Below are 20,201 nucleotides of genomic sequence, written 5' to 3' on the forward strand. Positions count from 1 at the left end.
CTTTTTCTCGAAAGATCTGTTATTGTTAGGGTGAATATTGTACAATCCAATTCAGCATCGTAGTATCAACATGCAAGCCGTTCCCGATCCTCCATCAATTGCAGTGACTGCCAACGACAACATCGCAAGTCGATGGAATACCTCAACGTCAAATGTCCATCACTATCGACCAATACATAAATGACAGCTATCACTGACTTTGACTCGTAGTGCCTATCTAGTGGGACTTCTCAAGTCTCCTCCTCTTCCTTCGCTTACAAGAGGCATTCGACCCGGCTTCCCCCTCCGCGAATAAAGCCATCCCTGGAAGACCAGTCGCTTTAACCCCAGCGGGGAGAGAGGGCGAAGAAGACATACCGACGGGTAAGGATGGTGCCGAACCAACTCCTGGGAGAAGAGAAGTATCAGATGGTGCTCCCGCTGGGACTGTTGGGACTGTTGGGACAGTCAGTGCGGAGGGGACGGAGGGAATCGCTGTGGGAATAGGGGGAGACGAGATTGCACTAGGCACAGAGGGGGTGAGTTGAGTCGAAGGGTCGGCCAAGACAGAAGACACAGGCGGTACAGGGGGGACGCCCAACGCAGAAGAAGCTACTGCACCTGGAATTGAGGTAGCAACTCCAAGGGCAGAAGAAGACCCTACACCCGGTACGCTTGCAGAGGAACCAACAAAATTAGAGCTGTTGGTACCAAGTGAACCGCCAGATATGGAAGAAAACTCTGGTCCAGCCATAGTATCGAGTACTTGGTACGAGAGACCTGGGGGGTTGACCTTGCAATCGCCACCAATCTCCACTAATGCTTTGGCTAAGCGCCGTGAAATGGAGATTTATCGTACGTTATCACACTGTGGTGGTAGAACCGGAGCATCTGAGGACTCACCACTGAGATCAAGTTTAACTCCTCCTGCGCAGGCGGGACAAGCGTCACCGATGAACAACGGGCCGTCGGAGAATTGGAATACAGTACCGTCGGCTTTGGTCACTTGAATTCTGTCGATGAAGAGAAGGGGTTATTCATCCAACGATACCAACAGAGCATTATCCAGTACGATCAAGTGAGGTATTTGATAGTTGGGTGAAGCAGGATATCAGTTGGCAAAGTACCACTCACTCTTTACCACATAAGGCAGCCTTGTTGTTCTCCATCAGAGCAGCGTCGAACGCTGATACAAGCAGAGCGCGAACTCAGCTCGAGTTTGGCATTTCTCAGGAAAACAGGTTCTTGTGGCGAGGGCAGGGTTATTTCACTCACCAACCATACGGTTCTGATCACGAGCGTCCAACGCTGCAAGCTGGTCGACACTATATCCACAGGCACCGACGTGCGCTGTGATAGTGGAGTAGTCGCCTACTCCACTATCCACATCTCCATCTTTTCCGCAAGAGCTAGTAGTGTCGTAGTACCTAGATATCGCACGTCAGATGGCTCCTCAAATGTTTCTCAGATCGTCTTCTGCAGACTCTCTTCGAAAGAGCCACTTACACAGTACCCGTGACTCCACTAGGGGAGACACCAGCTTGAACAAGCTTGAGAAGAGCCAAAGAGGCGGCGACAGTGGGAGAAATCATTGTAATCACAACGTGCTAAAAGAATGATATATGACTGTCAAGTCGAATGAGGCAAAATGGGGAGGGGAGAATGTGAAAAACGCCAAGAAGAGATAGGGCGAGTTGTCAACCAGTGATAACTCTTAAGACGGTGGTAGAAAGGACAAGGGGTTGGAGAGAAGTCTTGATTAACGGGCCAACTTAGCAGGTGGGTTTTTATACATTCTTTGAGACCGAGGTGAGCTGTTCTAGCTGGACTGATCGATCCGGTGAACGTCTAGCCTTATCTCAACAATGAAAGGTATGGCTTTCATTGAAGCCTTATTCCTCCGTTTGAAACGCCGATCTTACGGGGCGAAGGCTTTGATTGATACCTCCGACTAGATATCTGTCGCCAAGCGTGCAGTTTCCTTGATGAATTGATTACGGGGAAGTGTCAATCAAAACGAAATGAAAGGATCATTTCATCCTTGAGTGAGTCAGCCTGGATCCTGGTACATAAGATTGCGATCGAGAAACTGATAGCTGGTTCTAGGGGTAATAGCGGAACATCACCGAAACAACAGGACCTTTGGTGCCAGTCAAAATTGAGGGGAAAGTCGCGCTCATTTTCGAGATACTTTCGGATATGAAAAATACGTTCTGAAGCCTTGGAAATTATGGTACGTGCGAGAACAATGCATAGATGACCAGATCTAACAACGCATTGATAGTTTAAAATCCACTACTAGACACAACTTCGTACACCAAGTTGAGCATCATCCGAGCCACTCGATGGACCATCATACCAAGTGACCAGAGACTTCAGTGAGCCCTCGTAAGCCTACGACGTCTCCTTCGCCTCTTACATGACCCTTCATTGGCAGAACTCTCGTTCTCAGCGAAGAGCGCACCAGGTCTGCCCCACCCCCCTCCCCAGTGGTGTTTACCGGTATTGGCGGGCGGTATCACTGCCGCCGTGGCGGGAACAGTAGGGATAACCGGGGTAGTGGTGGGGCGTGCTGCTTTTGTGGGTACAACTGGTGTTGTCGCTGGGATTGCAGGTTGAGTAGCGGGTGATTGGAAGGGCTTAGATACTGGAGGGACCGATGGGACAGGTTGAGTGGTAGGAACCACCGGTCGGGACACAGTGGGTATCGCTGGTTGACTGATCGGTGGTTGACTGACCGGTGTCTGACTGGCCGGTGGCTGAATAGCAGGGGTCGATATCGATGGTACAGCAGGAGCAGAGGAAACAGGTTGCGATGATCCTTCACCTGGAGGCAATGAACCTTCCAATGTAGCACCCACAGTGTTCTCGGTGATCTGATAAGAAAATGAGGGTGGATTCTTGCATTGACCACCCATCATTTCCACCGCGATTTTGCCTGTTACATGGTAAGTCAGCGCCGGTTTTCAAGAAATCGCCCTCTCAGAAATAAGGCTGACTCACCGCTCAGATCCAAGACTTTACCACCCTGGCATCCACCGCATAAATCTCCAACGAAAATCGGTCCTTCCGAGAATGTGAAGGGAGCTCCATTATGCGTTATAAGTACCCTGTACCAATGAAGCCAGAAACATTCAATCAACACAACTCGAGAGATACCGGAACTTCGCACTTCGCACTCACTCTTGTCCGCACATGCTCTTGTCGAAGATACTTCCGTCGATAGCTAAGCAATGGTCCAACAAATCAGCTGGACATTCTTTTGTTTCCGCAAGACTCGTTTACGATATGAACAGACATGCTTTCGTACCGCAAGCAGGTGGGCGTGATGAAGAGAGCCGTACTCACCAACGAATCTCGAGGTACCCAATCCCTGTGCGCTGTAACCACAAGCTGTGAGAGCACCGTTCAGGCCTGATGCTCCACCTGCATCGGATCCCGCTCCATTACATTGCAGTTCCAAATCGTAGTATCTATTGGGAGATTCTCGGATCAGTAAACAGAGTCACTTGCAAGATCGCATTTCAGGAAGATGACAAGTGATGTCAGGGCCACGAGAACTAAATGCAACTGCACCATTCAATATTCCCCAATAACACATAGCTTTAGTACCAGACGGGCGATATCAAGCGACACATCGTAGAGCTAGCGAAATGCAGCGCTCTCGAACTTGTATCCAAAGCCCATAGACAGTCAAGTGGCCCGGGAGAAGAATATAGCAACATGGATGAAACCTACTCACACAGTGCCTCTTGCTCCGTCGATACTGACTCCAGCCCTCACAGTGTACCGAGTCAACGATAGAAAGAACCCAAAAATGAGGAGCATGAGGTGATTGTACATCTATGTATGTGAGAAAGGGGCAAAATGAATGTATAAGTGAGTAGCGAAAGATTGTGTGACAGGAACGGATGGATAGGCTCTGGGGAGTAAGTGTTGTGACAGAGAACGCGGTATATATCTACAGACATATGTACGCAAAATCAGAGTCCTGGAGATGGCAAGATGGCAGGGGTCTCTGGAGACTGGGAATATTGATTAATCACAATCGTCATTGGCTTTGGATGGTAAGATGATCAAGGGGGACATTTTGATGGATGGCTTAATGGAATCGCTCAAAGGCCACGTCAATTCTCTTGCAGGAAGGCTCCGAACAAAGGAGTTCATTTTGCATTGCAGTGTTCCCGGGGGAGACGAGTATATGCGGTCGGATCATAAGACAATCGAAAGGATGTTTGACCATCGGTCAGCCTGTAAGAGCAATCCATCTGCGGGCCCAACCTTTGTTGATAGAAGGTACATAGTCGCCCTGTGGACGACTCTGTGCTTGCATTATACAACATACAATCTATAGAGGGGAGTCTGATAGGAGGACAACGCATAATTACCATCTGTAAGGCTTCAATCCCCTTCGTCTTCGTCTCCTCCTACAGGTGTTAGCCGATCCGTCGACGACTAAATTCCCAACGAGAGGAGCATTCCCATTCCCTTGATTCCATCCACCCCATCGCCCAGCGGAAGTGCCAGCCGGGCTCGCAGCGGATGATGATGTGACAGACATCCCGTGAGACGCCGACGCCAGTCCAGGGGGGACAGATGACAAAACCGCGCCCGTAGCTTGACTGGCGGAGTTCCAAGCTGAGGTGGATGATTGACCAGCGGGGACATTCCAAGTTTGCGTAGCCGAGTCGGCAGGTTGCGTGGGAGGTGGAGCTTGGGGTGAATAAGAAGATGGCGGAGGTGCTTGGCTGGGTGTACTGGCAGGTGGTGGGGGTGCCCATGAAGACGAGGACGCTCCGTAATCCGGCGGAGGAGGAGCCGAACTTTGAGTTTGTCCGCCTGTACCACCACTACCAACCTCTCCGGCGGCTTTCCAAGCGTTCAAAGATTCGTATGGATGACTGGTCCACGTTGGTCCAATGATGTTATCTGTGATTTCGAATGAGAAACCCTTGGGATTCTTGCAAGTCGCAGCGCCATTGATGACATTGGCAGCTTCCGCTACGTATCAGGGTTTTTTCAAAGTCTTCGATCAGTTTTACAATGATCATCAAGTCGGGCACGATTCTGTAATCGTGGGATGCTGAAGGATACTCACCGCCAATGTCGACGTGATTCCAGGCACAATCCTCGCACTGATCAGCTATGAATAGGTTACCCTCGGGAAAGGAGATTGGTTGTCCGTCGTTCGTCACGGTGACCCTTCCAGACAGAAGAGATTGTGTCAGAGCGTATGCTTCGTGAAGACGGTATGCGGACTCACTCTGCACCACAAAGCTCGGCTCTCCATATCGATGGACTGACGGCTGAGTGGAGTGTGATAAATTATTGTATCAGCCTTTGCTGGTCGCCGACGGGTACAATCATACAATCACCCAGCAAGCCCACCTACCTACCGCTCTGGCAGAGCTCAAATTGGCAGCCGCAAAGGCACATGCGTTCAGGCCGTTGGTCATGGCGGACATATCCCCCAGGGCATCTGCCCCCGCTACAGCACAAGATCCATGTAGATCATAGTATCTGACAGGCCTCTTTCAGCTGAGTTTGCCACATTGCTAGACAGGTAATGGCAAAGCGAAGCAGGAGGACTCACATTGTTACTTCAGCATTATCAATCCTTTGCCCCGCTGAAACAAGGCTCACACCGATCAAAGCAGTGGAACCCAGGTATAAGCAAATATGAGCATTGCTGAACATAGTCATCGTTTTGATCGCTGGGCCGAAGTTGTATAGTTGTATAGTTGTATAGTTGTATAGTTGAAAGAATGTATATAGTGAGGAGAATCTGTCACACTGTGTGACCTGAAGATACGAGGACCGTATACAAGATCAGATACCAGACCTAATCTTCGCATTGATTACAAATAAGGAAAGAGATAAACAGGATTCAACTACTCACAACCATCTTTTACGGTGAAATAGGGACAGGTTTCCATCTGGAAAAACGACTGGATCTCCCAAAACGTCTTGTAGACTGGAAGAGGTAAATTGATACACATCACTACCCCATTGATCAAAGGATCACCGCAGGCGATGGAGACAAGTTTGATATTCATGAAAGGATAGGCACAAAGCTTGGGATTTTTTGAAACGATGAAACGAAACGAACCTCACTGCATATATCAGTGTAGCCGCTCTGTGTTACACAGAAATTTGAGTCGAATGAACGGTAAACGGCAAAGATCGTCTGGAAAGATGGTGGAGCCATTACAAGGCTCAGCTTGAAGGTCGATTGATGTTTTGGAAGTTGAAGTCACGGAGTCACTGATAGTAGGATTCCAGTTGTGATGTCAAATCATTGACTTCTGAGTGTGCCATACACCGGAAAGAGGACGCTCACTTGTAGCTGATGTGAATGACATCGCCATAACAGTGTAAGCCAAAGTCACAGTGTAATCGTAGAGTACTGGTAAGGGCATGCAGATTAACGTTACATTCAGTCAGTGTACGCGGAAGTCATCAGTATGATCTATATCAGTTCATTCTATATCAATTTGCTATGTGCATCGCATTACTTCACAAAGTATCACGAATTGGTCGTACTAAATATAAGACTTACAGAGATGAATCTAACTATCACAGGGTGTATGTCCCATTCCCGTCAAGTCATAAAACACTACCTACGTTAACGTTAATCCATCCCCGACTCTCACCTGTCTTTCCAACCCAGTATCCAAATCTCGAATCACCAATACTTCTTCATCATCCTCTCCAACCATTTGGGTGAACTCGATGTTCGGTGTATCTCGTGAGGATTCATCATTGTCCGCATTCTTGATCACATTGGATGAAGGAGTAGCTTCTCCGGTTGGCGATTCGAGATGAGCTTGATCCTTGTCATGTACCTCAACGTCGACTGAGCGTATACCAGCAGCAGAAGGTCTCAATCTAGGCGAGAGGGTGGGTAAATGATATACAGTCTTGAGGTTCATTTTCATACCTAAGCCCAGACCGCCCTCTGCTTCAACTTCGTCATGCGTGGCAGGAGAGGCCAACATGGGAGATAATATAGGCGTGGAAGATGAGGAGGAACGAAGAGCGAAATCCAGATCGGGGGAATCGAATGTGCCTTGTAAAGCTGTAAGGGCCGAGACGATGTGAGAGTCCAGTCTGTACATTGGTTTTGACGATCGTTGGGGACGGGATGTGGTCGATGAATGGGGTGATTCGGGCTTTGTCTCAATTTGAGACGACGCTGACTGTTCAAGAGAGATGGGTTCAGGGGTGTTGTCCACGTCCTCAGGTGTTGAGAGATAGTCCGACCTCCCTTCTCCATCATATTGACTGCCGGTATCACTCCTAGGCAGATAATCATCGACCTGAGGGAATTCCAATCTCGTATATTCCTCCAGACTACCCAACCTATCTTGATGGCCACCTAGATCACCCACATCCATCGAAGCGTACCTTTTCTTCACCCTATTCCCTCGCTTGATAGACTCCTTGTTCATCAAAGGTGTATTCCAAGGTGTATTCCCATTTTTGGATCCACCAGGAACCAGGGGAGCAGACATGTCGAATAATGCCGTTGCCGATGATGGAGATTCTGTGATGGGTGAAGAACCATAAGTGAATGATGCTGGTCGGGTATATGTAACCTGCGATGGGAGAGTCGATTGCGAATGAGCTGGTGAGGAGTAGTAGAGGGATACCGAGAATCCTGATGAGGTGTTCTCCATGGCCGTTGCTTCTCCAATATTCCCATCACCAACGTCTAAATTTGGGGAATGCGGCTGTTCATCTTTTGATGAGTGTTGACAAGGTGTCCTGTCACCCTCATTCCGTGGCTTGACAACCCATTTCCCTCTCCTCAAACTTCTTCCCCTAACCTTCCTACCCAGCTTCAATTCTAATTCCCTCCATACTTTCTCAGCTTCATCGATCTCACCTGAGCTCTCATCAGATTCCCATTCCAGTGTCATTGGAGGTGCACTTGAGGGTACGAGGTAAGGAGCTGTGAGACCTGGTTCTTCTCGAGGGATGGCAGAGTGTGTAGATGAGATGGAAGGATGCTGAGATTTCAGCCCACCTTCATATGAGTATCCTGTTTCTTGTCGGTCAGGCAAAGGTAAAGGTGGATTGACAGTGGCTACAGTCCTGATTGAATGATCCGATATGGTAGACTCAGTATCTTCACCTTCCAGTCCTTCCAGTTCGCCTTCAGAATCTATTCCTAAAGCTTTGATCAGAGCGTTATGGTCAGGTGGCGAATAGACCTGAGACAATCTAGCGGAGGAGGGACGATCTTGTCCCTTTTTCTTGATGGCTCGATGTCGTGCCAGTGAGGAAGCGGATGAACATGTGGAAGAAGCTGTGGAATGATTGGAAGGATGTCGAAAGGGTTCGACTGAGGTAGGAATACTAGGTGCTCTAGGTACAGGTAGAAAGGATGGACGAGGTTCAGGAATGGCGATGGTGGCTTGCGTTATGTACGAAGATGAAGAAGACGCGGTGGGCACTGGCTGATGACTTGCTGGACGAGGTTTGGGTATAGTCATCAACGGTGAGGGATCAGCAGGTAGGGAGACCGGTCGAGAGTGAGAAGGTAAAGGTAATCGGCTAGATTGCTGAGTGGAAGTCATAGGTCGTATATGGGGTCTGGGTATCTGTATAGCGGGACGTTGGATGGAAGGCTGTCGATGAGCTTTGATGGACGGTCGATAGACGGAACGAGGACGTATCTGAGGTTTGGGCATGGACGTGGAAGTAGAAAGTGGGATGGGACCAGTGTCTTTCAACTGGTATTTTGGCACCTAGTAGCGAAGCAATATATGTCAGTCTTGATTGCATCGTATGCAGATGATCAGAGACAACATGACAGCGAGTCTGCTCAACTCACCCTTGGTCCGCTATTGGCAATGTGATGAGGTACTTGTTGAGTACTCATATTGGGTATAGGGGTAGCGAGAGGACTCCAAACTTCTCTAGGTGTCAAGAAACTAACTCTGGGTGGTGGTATCTTGCTTGTGGTTGATCTTGACTGCTCGTCTTTGGTTTGACCAGTGAGACTCCTGCGTGTAGCGGTTGTTTGACGAATTCTTGAAGTGGTTCTCAACGGTAAAGTGCTGGGAGGTTGGATCCTAGAAGTGAAATGTGATTTAGGTATCTTGGTCTCGTCGAGAGTGTTCTCTGAACCTGAAGTTGACATCTCGACAAGTGAGTGATGTTGATCAAAGCGTCCAGCGGCGATATGATGAGGACTTGCTTGGGGTGGACTACTGCCCAGCAGTTTTCAAAATGGCAAGAAACGTTGAATGGTGACCGTGATGTCCACACCGAGGTTAGGTATGACTTGGACTCGGCTAGCGAGAAGGTAGGGGCGGTGGCTCAAACAAAGGACAAGCCAAGGGGAAGGTGAAGGGGAAGGGGAAAGAGATGTACCGCAATCGCAACCGCAGACACACAGCCGAATAGAAATGCGAAGTCACACTACTAGTCATGTTGGATAAATGATACCTGTCCGTGTACACCGAGTGGATGGAGCAGTGAGTCGTGAGAGGAGAGCGAGGAGGAGTGTGAGTGAGCAAGTGCCTGCGTATAATGCAGTGTGTATGAGATGGGAGATGATGAAGAAGAGTGAGAGTGATGATGAAGTCGATGCTGTGTATGTTTTAGTATAAGATATCCATCTCAACCTGAATCATACACAGCCTCTCTCTTGCTGTTGGGTCATTACAATTGAAGTTGTAATCATTCGTAATCATCTCGTGCTCAGCTCTCACCGGGAGTTGATCCCGCTAATCACGCCATTACAACAGATCTACAACTATGTTCCTTTGATTTCTTGGCTTTTATCGTCAGGCTCTGTCTCTGTCTCTGTCTCTGTCTTTGTCTCTATCTTGCTCTGATCCATACAAACGTTACATCTAGCCATTCAACAGTTGTACAGTACATCTGTCTCACACCTTGCTTCGTACACGACACGAGAAGATCACCTGCTGTTCTCATCGACAGGTAACATATGAGCGGATCATGGGAATCACAGGGTCCTAGAACAGGCGCCCCGCCATTGGCGCCGAATGAGAACGATACTATTTCTTCGAATGATCGGCTCGCTTCAGTCAGTCGGTCAGTCAGTCCAGGTTCTCTTCGTATCCCTTTAGTCGCAGAACCAATGAGACTGTTTATAGACGCCTTCGTCGATCTACCTCCGCGCGCTTATGTCAACGATAACTATAAGAAAGATATCTAATATTGACGCACTCACAAGATGAGATTAGACCGCACCACCCCTGTCGACCTGATCTTAGACTGTCCTGCGCATTCTATTTGTAGAACGTCAGCATTGAAAGAAATACCATAGCCCATTTCGACATGCTCAGCTGCCTAAGAGGTCTAATCGCACTATCTGCATCCAACCAAGATAGTCGTAAACTACCGAACAGTTCCGACTCAACACTGGTTGGCGAAAAGTGCGAGAAACAGTCAATAAATGAGAGCAGGAAACCATCAGCGGTATTCTATAACAACGTGCGCTTGATAGGATCCAAGGGAGCTGGGCTTTGCAATGTTTTGGTCCAAGACGGTCAGGTCAAATGGATCGGAGGAGTAGATGAAATAAGGGGATTGCCGGTGGACGTAGAGAAGGTTGACCTAGAGGGTCGATGGCTTGGACCGGTAAGTTAAAACTTCAAATGGACACATATATGCCTATATGTGAACTTCAGTGCTGATAATCGTGCGCCTTCTTCAGAGTATGATAGATTGGCACGTCCACTCCAAGCTAGCAGCGCATTACAACCACCGAGTGCACCTCGAGACCGTCAAATCGGTCGAAGAGGTGTTTGCTCGAATGCGGGAAGCTCTGACAGATCCAAGATACGATCGTGAAGACCTGATAGGAGTGGATATGAGGAATGGGGACTGGCCAGATAACGACTTGATGAATCGTGTAAATCTAGATGAGAGGGTCAGCTCTACGAGACCGATCTTCTTGTTCTACAATGGGTATCATTCGGTCGTATGCAATTCCGTTGGATTGGAGAAGTATGGCGAGAAGGCTGAAGGATCGGGGATACTGCTGGAACATGATGCTTGGCCCTTGACGCATCAGTTAGGGAAAGTTGGTGATGAGGTCATGGACGGTTGGGTACAAACTTGGGCTGAGAATGCTGCGTGAGTTGGATTCTCGCTTGCCTAGGACCTTCTACGTGACGCATGGTTGACCGTTATGGATGCCTGGGTCCAGCTCCATGGGCGTGACGGAGATTGTCGACCTAGAGATCGACTTCAACATCCGCGATTGGCGGCGAAGATGCATAAACGGTTTCGACACTCTTCGAGTGAATTTAGGTATCTACGAGTATCACTTCGAAGACGCTATCAAGCAAGGATACAAGACTGGTGATGTGGTAGACGCCGATGGTTTGATCAAGATTGGCCCGTTCAAGATGGTCACCGACGGTGGACTAGGGTCGCAAACCGCATGTTGTCATGATCCTTATCCCAATACATCCGACCATGGGATAATGAACGATTCGCCCGGGAAGATCAAAGAATGGACGAGAAAAGCTACGGAGCATGGGTTCAGGCTTGCGATACATGCTATAGGTGATCAAGCCAACACCATCTGTCTCAATACCATGGCCACTAACCCAATCCCGCCGCTGGAGGGCTCGACCATAGAACACGCTCAGCTATTGGTTTTAGATGAGATACCGATTTTCACGAGACTGGGTCTGACAGCTTCGGTGCAGCCTGTACATCTGGTTGACGATAGGGAAACATGTTTGAAGTATTGGCCAGGGAGGGAACATAGAGCATGGGCTCTGAAGAGTTTAGCGGATGTCGGTGTAAAGATGAAATTCGGAAGTGATAATCCGGTAGCGGAGCTGAATCCGTGGGAAGCGATGGCAGTAGCTATAAGTCGGAAGAGACAGGGTGGTCTACCTTTGAGTGAGGAACAAGCTGTGGATATCCATACAGCATGGGTATCTAGCACGTCGGTAAGTCTTTAGTCATTCACACAGCTGATATCACCCTTGCGCTATATGTCGAATAGTTATTATGAGCTGACTTACCTTGGCTGACATTGCAGAACGGGAAAGCAAGTATCGAAGTAGGTGATCGAGCAGACTTTGTACTTGTGGATAAAGATCCACTGCAGTGCAATGCGGATGGACTGAGGAGTATAGTCGTGCATGGCACGATACTGGGCGGACGATGGACATTTCGAAAGTAGATGGGTTATACGATCGCTTCCATAAGTATGATCAATGTATAAATATCTTGTAAATACTTCTTCGCGCGTCCCGTCTCTTAATCTATAACGTCTAATATGACTTCTTCGTCTATTGTGAGAATTGAACACAAACTTTCCCGACATGCTTTTGAGCTTCCATGTACTCGTAGGCTTTGGGCAAATCGTTGAACTCGAACACCTCGTCGTCCACCACAGGTTTGATTCCATTACTATCTATAGCCTTTACCATATCTTCGCACTGCTCTCTACTTCCCACAAAGATTCCTCGGGCGATGCACTGATAAGATAGACAGTCAAGTATCGAGGGCATCTTCTCGTCTGAACCAGCCACGAAACCGATGACCGAAATTACGCCTTGGAATCCGATTGCGTTGAGAGATTGCTGGAGTGTACCTGGACCACCGATCTCGATGACATGTTGGAACCCTGCTCCATCCGGTGTGAGACCTTTGGCGGTCTTACCCCAGTCGGAATCGTCTTTGTAGTTAATCACATGATCTGCACCGAGGGATTTGAGCTGTTCGGCCTTGGCGGATGATGATGTGGTGGAGACTACAGTCGCACCGGCAGCTTTTGCGAACTGTAAGATACTCAACATCGTCAGGATGCACCCTTGGTTTCGATTGAAAAATAGATCACAGCAGCTCACCTGCAGGGCGAAGAGAGACACACCGCCGGTGCCCTGGGTCAAAACCCAATCACCAGGTTTCAAAACTCTCCCTTCTAATCCGAAGAGGGAATCCCAAGCTGTCAAAGCCGCACAAGGGAGTGTAGATCCTTGAACGAAATCGTAACCCTTGGGCATGGGGGCAGCATCCAGCTCGCTCACTACCAGGAACTCCCTGGCTACTCCGTCTATAGGTCCGCCAAGAGATGGTTTACCAGGTTGGTGAGCTTGATGGAAAGTGGGTAATACCTTGTCACCCTTCTTGAATCTGGTAACTCTAGATCCGACTTCTTCTACAACTCCTGCTGCGTCGGATATAGGCACAACGATGTCTTTGAGAGGGAAGGGGTATGTGCCCTAGAAACATTGAGGGATCTCAGTTCCATACACAAAAGCAACCAAAGGAGTGTAGACACCCACCCGTACAATCGAGATATCTCTGTAGTTCAACGATACAGCCTTGACTGTGTGTCAAAGTTCCGTTGGATCAGCACAAAGACCGGAGAAGATGAACACTGTACCGCTCACCTCGAACCAAGATATCGTTTTCCCCTACTGTAGGTATCGGTTGATCCTTCTCGATCACCAATTTGTCATAATCTCCCCGTCCAGTCAACTTCCATTGCTTCATAGTGTTTGATGCCATTTTCGATTGTGATTGATGAGTTTGCTTGTATGTATGTTAAACTGGGCGTATAGTCAATTCGAACCGAATATTTATACGTTCAATCTCTGACTTTCACCAACGGGACGATATGTTACAGAGAACCATAGTCGTCTGCATGCAAGCCTACTGTGCTTGCACTCATATCCGATCTGACGTCAATATTCAATTGAGATGTGTCAGAATCACTCCACCAGATTGATAATCTCTGCACATCCTCCACTTTTTGCATCGTTTACGGCACCCAATAACAAACACGACGTCGGTCGGCTCTGTCTCTCCCTCTTTCTGGGTCTAGGTATAGTCACCGGAGGCATCAGAAGAACACATGCATCGCTCAATTCCTGGAATACCTTCACATGATATCTTTACCGAATATCTATGATTACTTGATTCTCCTCACGACAAACGTGGTGGAGGGATAGTATTCGTACTCTAAGTTACGAGTTCTGGATTGAACAGTTTAAGCGAAGTTGATTTGGACTACTGCAACCTCGCATAGTCCCAAAGGTTGGTCGAGGGTGCGTTGCCAGTGATGAGCGTGCTAGCTAGTCCTCCTGACAGCACAGCCTAGAGTGTTGCCACTCATCGCAGGGGACTTTTTTGCTGATGAATACCTATCCATCAAACCAAAGTCCACATTCCACATGTTCTGGTCCGCCCAGATCTTCGACCTTTTCAAGATGTTTACTTTATCTATTACATAGCCCGGTCCCAAATTTTATTCAAGTGCATGTCGGACCGCAGGATTCGCTATTCCTCCCAGGCAGCTGACTATGGATCCGCAAATCATCTCTTCTGCCCTGTGCCAATTCTTCCGTAAAGCATGATCATCTCGCGAGAGAGGTGTATCGCCCGGCCTCCTCTTGCTGGGCCATATCGATGTTGCAGCTCGGTTTGTACCGTCCGTCCGTCTCGGGAAATCTGACAAGCTGGAACCGCAGCAATCGTTGCTCAGTTGTTTTGCCCTGCAAGGCTGAACACAGGTGCTATATCGATGCTCCATCCTGTCAGAATAAGATGCTCGAGATATGAAATTGATGGATGTTCGAGCCAGTTCACAGCCGACATTACATGTTGTACACAGTAAAGGTGTCGTAGCAAAATATCAATAACCCATCCGAAGGGTTAAGATAGCCTGATCATCCGGAAGCAGCGTGTCTATGGTGGAAAAACAGATACCACTTAGTCGTGTCAACCCACTAGCTGCCCCGCTGAGCAACAAAGCGCCGATACGTTGTCAGCGATCTTAGATGAAGTAGAGGTAGCTGTTAGAGTCGTTGTAGATAGGCAGACCGTGAAATTGAGGTATCACCTCCCAATTTGGGTTCAGACTTACCTGTACGCGGTCATAATCAGTATCAGTACCCAAAATTGCCTTTGAGATGCGATCTGAACAATGAGAAGATACCCACCTGTCGATCAGATTCGAAGCGATTCCAACGGTCATTCCGGTCCGAATGATCGGACAGATCTTCAACCGAGTCATAAACCCGTAAACAAGCATCCCGTCCTTCGCATGAAATCCAATGAGAATTCACTTGATTGTGATCATCTGTGTTGATGTCTGACTTCTCGACATTGAATATCAGTCATGCATGATGAGGACCGGGATCATAGGTAGTACAGTCAAAATTTTCGGAGCATCAACCTGCAAATCATCCAAGTCGATATCGACGACCCGGCACTTCACCTCTACAACTACTCGCGCCGAAACTCGACATGAAAAGACTAGATCGCATATTCTTGCACTGGCCGGAGCCATGACTGTAACTGTGAGTTTTCTTCACGCATGATCTGACTTTTGGCTCAAGGCCTGCTCTGTAGGCCTTGTATGCTGGATACAGATCTTATACAAGATTAGATAACTCGGTAGATGTCAACGAGGAGCAACGCATAGACCCAGATGGAGGGGTATCAGGCGCAAAAGGGTCGAAAAGGTCCGGAGACGTATCGAAGCTTGATGTTAGGGAAGATCTGCGAGGCGAAGGCTGGAGAACGGATAAGGAGAATGGGAAGGAGAAGGGATACATAACGATGGGGGAGGTAGCGCGTCACGACTTGGCTCATGACGCTTGGGTAGTCGTAGAGGGAAAAGTCTTCGAGTGAGTTTTGTTACATATATCCTAAGACCAGACAATTGACCAGCACTGGCCCAGTGTTACCGAATTCCACAAATATCACCCTGGAGGCTCCCAAATCATCGTTGCGAATGCCGGGCGGGACGTAACGTGAGTTGGAAGATCGCCCAATTGTTGCTCACCCATTCAGTGAGATTTTCAAGCCTATACATCCACCCAAGACCCTCGAGAACAATCTGGCGCCGGAATGTTTCAAGGGGCTCGTGGATCCTCAAGCCGCGGCAAATGTGAGTCAACGGGCGTGAGCCGTGCTAACGTGACTGCAGTCACTCAAGGCATACGAGGCCGAGCAGCGGAGGGTGAATTCGGCAAGAGACGCATTACCACCTGTAGAGACGATGTTGGGATTAGATGAACTGCAGGTGAGTAGCCTTGAACCTCGATTGGGATGAATTCACGGTGGCTGAATCCATCAAACCGCATCAGGAGGCAGCAGAATCATTCCTCAGTCCTAGAGTCATCAACTACTATGGTGCATCGAGTTTAGATGGGTACTCGACAGCTGAAAACCGCTCAGCTTTCCGTAAATGCCGGCTGATTCCACGGGTCATGCGGAACGTCACTACTGTCCGTCCACAAACGACGATCTTTGGGATACCATCCGCATTACCAATATACATATCACCAGCTTCCAATGCGCTGCTAGGACATCCCGAAGGAGAGTTGAACATTGTAAGAGGAGTGGGTAGGGTTTGTAACATTGCACAGTGCCTTACTGACACAACTCACAAAGGCTTCCAGAACTGGTATCGTTCAAGGCGTCTCTGCCGCTGCATCTTTCCCTCTTGATGAGATAATACAAGAGAAAGCCAACATGGACCAGGAAAGCGGAAACAGCATGGGGATGGTATATCAAGTATACTTGTCCCGTGATCGCCAGAAAAACGTGGAACAGCTGAAAGAAGTAGTTGATGGCGGTGTTCAGTGGGTCTTTCTAGTACAGCATGAAGCTGAAGAGGTGCTAAATATGTGGACAGGGCTTTGATTCTCACAGTCGATTCAAATGTCGGTGACCATCGGCAGAGCACCGAGAAGCTCAAAGGAGCCAGAGGAGATGCGCAACCTGGCATACGGATGGGGCCAATAGCAAACTCTGATCAGTGGCACGATGCCAGTCAAAACTGGGATGACCTCAAGTTCATACGAGAACATGCCCCCGGCTTGCCAATCTATCTGAAGGGAGTATCACATATTGAGGTGAGTGATCATATCTGAAATTTTGTAAGCGGCAAAGATGATGACCAAACTGGCTGGCCGGATAGGATGTCCGACTTGCTAAGAAACATGGCCTAGCGGGATGCATTCTGTCAAATCATGGTGGAAGGCAACTCGATGGGTACGTGACTGGACTCTTAGCTTGGTTTCGCAAATCCTGACAGACGTGCGATCTTTCCAACATATAGTGCACGGACAGGCTTTGACACCTTAAGGTCGATCCATGCACAAGATCCGCAATTGATCCAAAACCTTGAAATATATATCGATGGAGGATGTAGAAGAGGCCATGAAGTTTTACAAGCTCTGGCATTTGGGGCGAAAGGAGTAGGCCTGGGTCGACCGTTCTTGTATGCACAAGCGGCTTACGGAGAGAAAGGCGTGATACGGGCTGTGCGAAGTGAGTGTGTTGGCTGTGGAACAAGATGGTATTGCTGACACTCCTTCCTCGTAGTCCTGGAAAAGGAGATAGCGACAGCAATGCAGCTGTTGGGTGTCACTGACTTGAGTCAGATAAAGCCGGACATGATAGAATGTTTACAGGAAGTGTGGAAATGAGATTCGATATTATGCATCTATTATGTTGTAAACTCCATTACTTCCTTCATGATCATGATACAGTAATCTGGACAGCATCCACACATCGTACACGATACAAACTAGGGGGAGCACGACCTTGAGATTTCAGGAATGTCGAGCTGCGTGTCTTTGGCTTGGACTCCTTTTCGGACCGATACGTTATTGACATTTGCAATCTCAATCTATGTTATCGACTAGATCGGCCGTATCGATCACTACTTGTATAGCACACTGGTAGGGTAAGATGTTTATCCATTTGTCCGAGTTTCTTCGCAATGGGGGATGAGACCGTGTCGGCTTCTTTCGTTTCAGGATACACCAACGCGACCCTGAGAAGCAGTGCAGCCGATGTGACATCTCTCCGATACCGCCGGCGGGAGCGTCGCAGTAGAAAAACGCTTGGCTGGCTGAATATAGAATTTTCGTCTTTAGCCTCGTTTGAGACCCTTAGTTCAATATGGACCGGACCACTCAGGTATGTGACACCGTTATTATCGGCATGGTGGTTTTTTGATTGAGTGACACATACTTTCGCATTAACAATGTGTGTGATTGGTCCAGCTAAGCGACGAAAATGAGGGCTCCAAACGAAAGTGGAGAACGTCAACGATGAACGATAAAGCCCCAAAAGCCTGGGGAACCATGAGGTGTTTTCTCGTCTATCTTTCCAAACGCCTTGAAAAAGATCAAAGTCTGGATATCTGATCTCACCACCCCATTCTGTTTCAATCCACTGATTCCATTTTTTCTTTTTTTCTGAGTGGATTACCATTGGAACAGCCATACTGATTAAACCTTACACTTCGATTCAATAACTTCCAGTCCTCAGCATCAAAAGCACAATGAAAACACTCTTCGGCAAAAGGGGGGAGCCTCTTCAGGAGTTTATGAACTTCTGTGTGGTGGTGCCGGTGTTCTTAGCCATGGGTTTTTCCCTGTCCTTCGGCGGAGGGATCACTCGTTATAAGACCTTCTACACTCTGTTTCCAGAGATAGACACGACCACGACTAGCGGCGCAACCAAGAGTCACAATTCACTCATTCAAGGAACAACTATCTCGTCGTTGAACCTGGGAGCTGCGCTGGGATGTCTATCAACCATGTACTTGGGAAACAGACTGGGACGTAGAAGAACAGTTGTCCTGGGTGCTGTCGTGGCTTTGATCGGAACAGTATTACAATGCTCAGCCTACTACCTTGCACAATTGATCGTATCAAGAAGTGAGTCGAGCACATGAACTCTCTGACCAATTGCGAGTCCACTGACCAGCATCTTCGCAGTGGTCCTCGGAGCTGGTCTTGGGATGATGTCGTCCACCGTACCCGTATGGCAATCGGAGACCAGCAAAGTACACAAGAGAGGTCACCATGTCATCATTGATGGTATCTGCATTGCTGCTGGTATTGCACTCGCTTCGTGGCTCACCTTCGGGTTTTCGAAGGCGGAAACCACATCATCTTGGAACTGGCGTCTACCCTGGTGAGTGCACCTGGATCACGAACGCTCTGCATGAGACTGACCGTGATGATTAGCATGACTACTGGAATCCTTGCGATCGTGGTTCTCATATTCACTTTCTCCTTCCCGGAATCTCCCCGATGGCTCGCTTTGAAGGGAAGATACGATGAAGCCAGAGAAGTCATCGCCATTGTCGACGATGTTGAACCTCAGAGCGAACACACAGAGTACGTTTTGGCATCTATAACATCGGTAAACGAGGCGTCTGCCGAGTCGGCCTCCTTCTCAAGCTTGTTCAAATACGGGAAAGAGAAGATGTTATACCGACTCATCTTGGCTTCGGCTACCCAGCTTTTCTCTCAAATGTCCGGCTCCGCCCTCATCACTTATTACTCCGAGCAACTGTTTTCCACTGTTGGGCTCTCTCATGATCTTTCGAAGATCCTTGGTGCTACCGACCTTACCTTCAAGTTGATCTGTTGCTCAATTCCTTTCTTCACCATTGAAAGAGCTGGTCGAAGGAGGTTATTGATCATCGCTGCATCGGGCATGAGCACTTGCATGGTGGGTCTGACCGTGTCGTGACCAAGGAGTGTCCTCGTCTAACGCCCCCTATGTAGTTCTGTTTGGCCATCTGTGGATCGCAAGTCACCGAAGACAACCTTGTTCCCGCTTATGTTGCCATTGTGTTCGCGTTCATCTTTGTGGCCTTCTACCCGATTGGGTTCCTTGGTGTCAACTTCCTATACTCGCAGGAGGTCATCACCACAAGATATCGAGCTCCTGCATCCGGTATCTCCACTGCTGTACACTGGTTGTCCGCCTTTGTGGTTGCTTGTGAGTGACTTTGATGCGGTATTTTCCTTTGGTCTTTCGCTCACGCTTCCGTAAACAGTGACTACTCCCATCGGTTTTACTTCCCTTGGCTGGAAGTTTTATCTTGTTTGGGCGGCAGTTGCTTTGTCCATTATCCCATCAGTATACTTCTTTTATCCCGAGACCACTGGTCTTTCCGTAGAAGAGATTGACCAGGTGTTCATTGACTCGCCGAACGTCTTTGCTACTGTCGGTCTTGCAGAGCAACGTAGAAAGGAAAAGGCGCAAGGAACCGATATAATTGCAGGCCAGATTGAGCATTTCAATGAGGGAAAGAAGGCCGAGGAGAGACATGAACAGGCTCTGGTGGACAGTCGGGTTTAGACCACTTATACACTATAAACAAAGATATGATGCGCTTCCCGTACATGCAACCGGCACTGTTTATGACGATGTCATCAGATCTGATCTGGAACGAG

At 48.4% G+C, this 20,201-nt stretch overlaps 8 protein-coding genes across 8 annotated transcripts; 3 read left to right on the forward strand and 5 right to left on the reverse strand.

Moving 5' to 3' along the window:
* Positions 1-217: 217 nt before the first annotated feature.
* Positions 218-1,571, reverse strand: I302_106375 (uncharacterized protein; the record flags this gene model as incomplete). The annotated part of the gene is made up of 5 exons (XM_019192114.1): positions 218-807; positions 883-992; positions 1,114-1,165; positions 1,255-1,406; positions 1,486-1,571. 5 exons carry the CDS (start codon positions 1,569-1,571, stop codon positions 218-220), a joined length of 990 nt encoding a protein of 329 aa, XP_019046744.1.
* Positions 1,572-2,354: 783 nt separating this feature from the next.
* On the reverse strand, positions 2,355-3,807 carry I302_106376 (uncharacterized protein; the record flags this gene model as incomplete). The annotated part of the gene is made up of 5 exons (XM_019192115.1): positions 2,355-2,917; positions 2,983-3,089; positions 3,163-3,205; positions 3,328-3,452; positions 3,722-3,807. 5 exons carry the CDS (start codon positions 3,805-3,807, stop codon positions 2,355-2,357), a joined length of 924 nt encoding a protein of 307 aa, XP_019046745.1.
* A 556-nt stretch (positions 3,808-4,363) lies between these two features.
* I302_106377 (uncharacterized protein) lies at positions 4,364-5,682 on the reverse strand (the record flags this gene model as incomplete). Its single annotated transcript, XM_019192116.2, has 5 exons — positions 4,364-4,980; positions 5,078-5,181; positions 5,243-5,285; positions 5,372-5,499; positions 5,573-5,682. The coding sequence occupies 5 exons, from the start codon at positions 5,680-5,682 to the stop codon at positions 4,364-4,366; spliced, it is 1,002 nt and encodes a 333-aa protein (XP_019046746.2).
* A 917-nt stretch (positions 5,683-6,599) lies between these two features.
* Positions 6,600-9,127, reverse strand: I302_106378 (uncharacterized protein; the record flags this gene model as incomplete). The annotated part of the gene is made up of 2 exons (XM_019192117.1): positions 6,600-8,732; positions 8,819-9,127. 2 exons carry the CDS (start codon positions 9,125-9,127, stop codon positions 6,600-6,602), a joined length of 2,442 nt encoding a protein of 813 aa, XP_019046747.1.
* A 1,166-nt stretch (positions 9,128-10,293) lies between these two features.
* I302_106379 (uncharacterized protein) lies at positions 10,294-12,160 on the forward strand (the record flags this gene model as incomplete). The annotated part of the gene is made up of 4 exons (XM_019192118.1): positions 10,294-10,596; positions 10,673-11,094; positions 11,168-11,924; positions 12,017-12,160. The coding sequence occupies 4 exons, from the start codon at positions 10,294-10,296 to the stop codon at positions 12,158-12,160; spliced, it is 1,626 nt and encodes a 541-aa protein (XP_019046748.1).
* A 109-nt stretch (positions 12,161-12,269) lies between these two features.
* On the reverse strand, positions 12,270-13,494 carry I302_106380 (uncharacterized protein; the record flags this gene model as incomplete). Its single annotated transcript, XM_019192119.1, has 4 exons — positions 12,270-12,761; positions 12,831-13,205; positions 13,269-13,312; positions 13,377-13,494. The coding sequence occupies 4 exons, from the start codon at positions 13,492-13,494 to the stop codon at positions 12,270-12,272; spliced, it is 1,029 nt and encodes a 342-aa protein (XP_019046749.1).
* A 1,619-nt stretch (positions 13,495-15,113) lies between these two features.
* On the forward strand, positions 15,114-17,426 carry I302_106381 (uncharacterized protein; the record flags this gene model as incomplete). The annotated part of the gene is made up of 11 exons (XM_065870261.1): positions 15,114-15,287; positions 15,340-15,617; positions 15,672-15,738; positions 15,797-15,880; positions 15,929-16,015; positions 16,080-16,334; positions 16,387-16,577; positions 16,631-16,850; positions 16,916-16,989; positions 17,057-17,268; positions 17,323-17,426. The coding sequence occupies 11 exons, from the start codon at positions 15,114-15,116 to the stop codon at positions 17,424-17,426; spliced, it is 1,746 nt and encodes a 581-aa protein (XP_065726333.1).
* An 863-nt stretch (positions 17,427-18,289) lies between these two features.
* On the forward strand, positions 18,290-20,106 carry I302_106382 (uncharacterized protein; the record flags this gene model as incomplete). The annotated part of the gene is made up of 5 exons (XM_019192121.1): positions 18,290-18,668; positions 18,729-18,927; positions 18,981-19,470; positions 19,527-19,743; positions 19,802-20,106. The coding sequence occupies 5 exons, from the start codon at positions 18,290-18,292 to the stop codon at positions 20,104-20,106; spliced, it is 1,590 nt and encodes a 529-aa protein (XP_019046751.1).
* Between the last annotated feature and the right edge of the window lie 95 nt (positions 20,107-20,201).

This window comes from Kwoniella bestiolae, chromosome 4, assembly GCF_000512585.2.
Source record: "Kwoniella bestiolae CBS 10118 chromosome 4, complete sequence".
Taxonomy (NCBI): domain Eukaryota; kingdom Fungi; phylum Basidiomycota; class Tremellomycetes; order Tremellales; family Cryptococcaceae; genus Kwoniella; species Kwoniella bestiolae.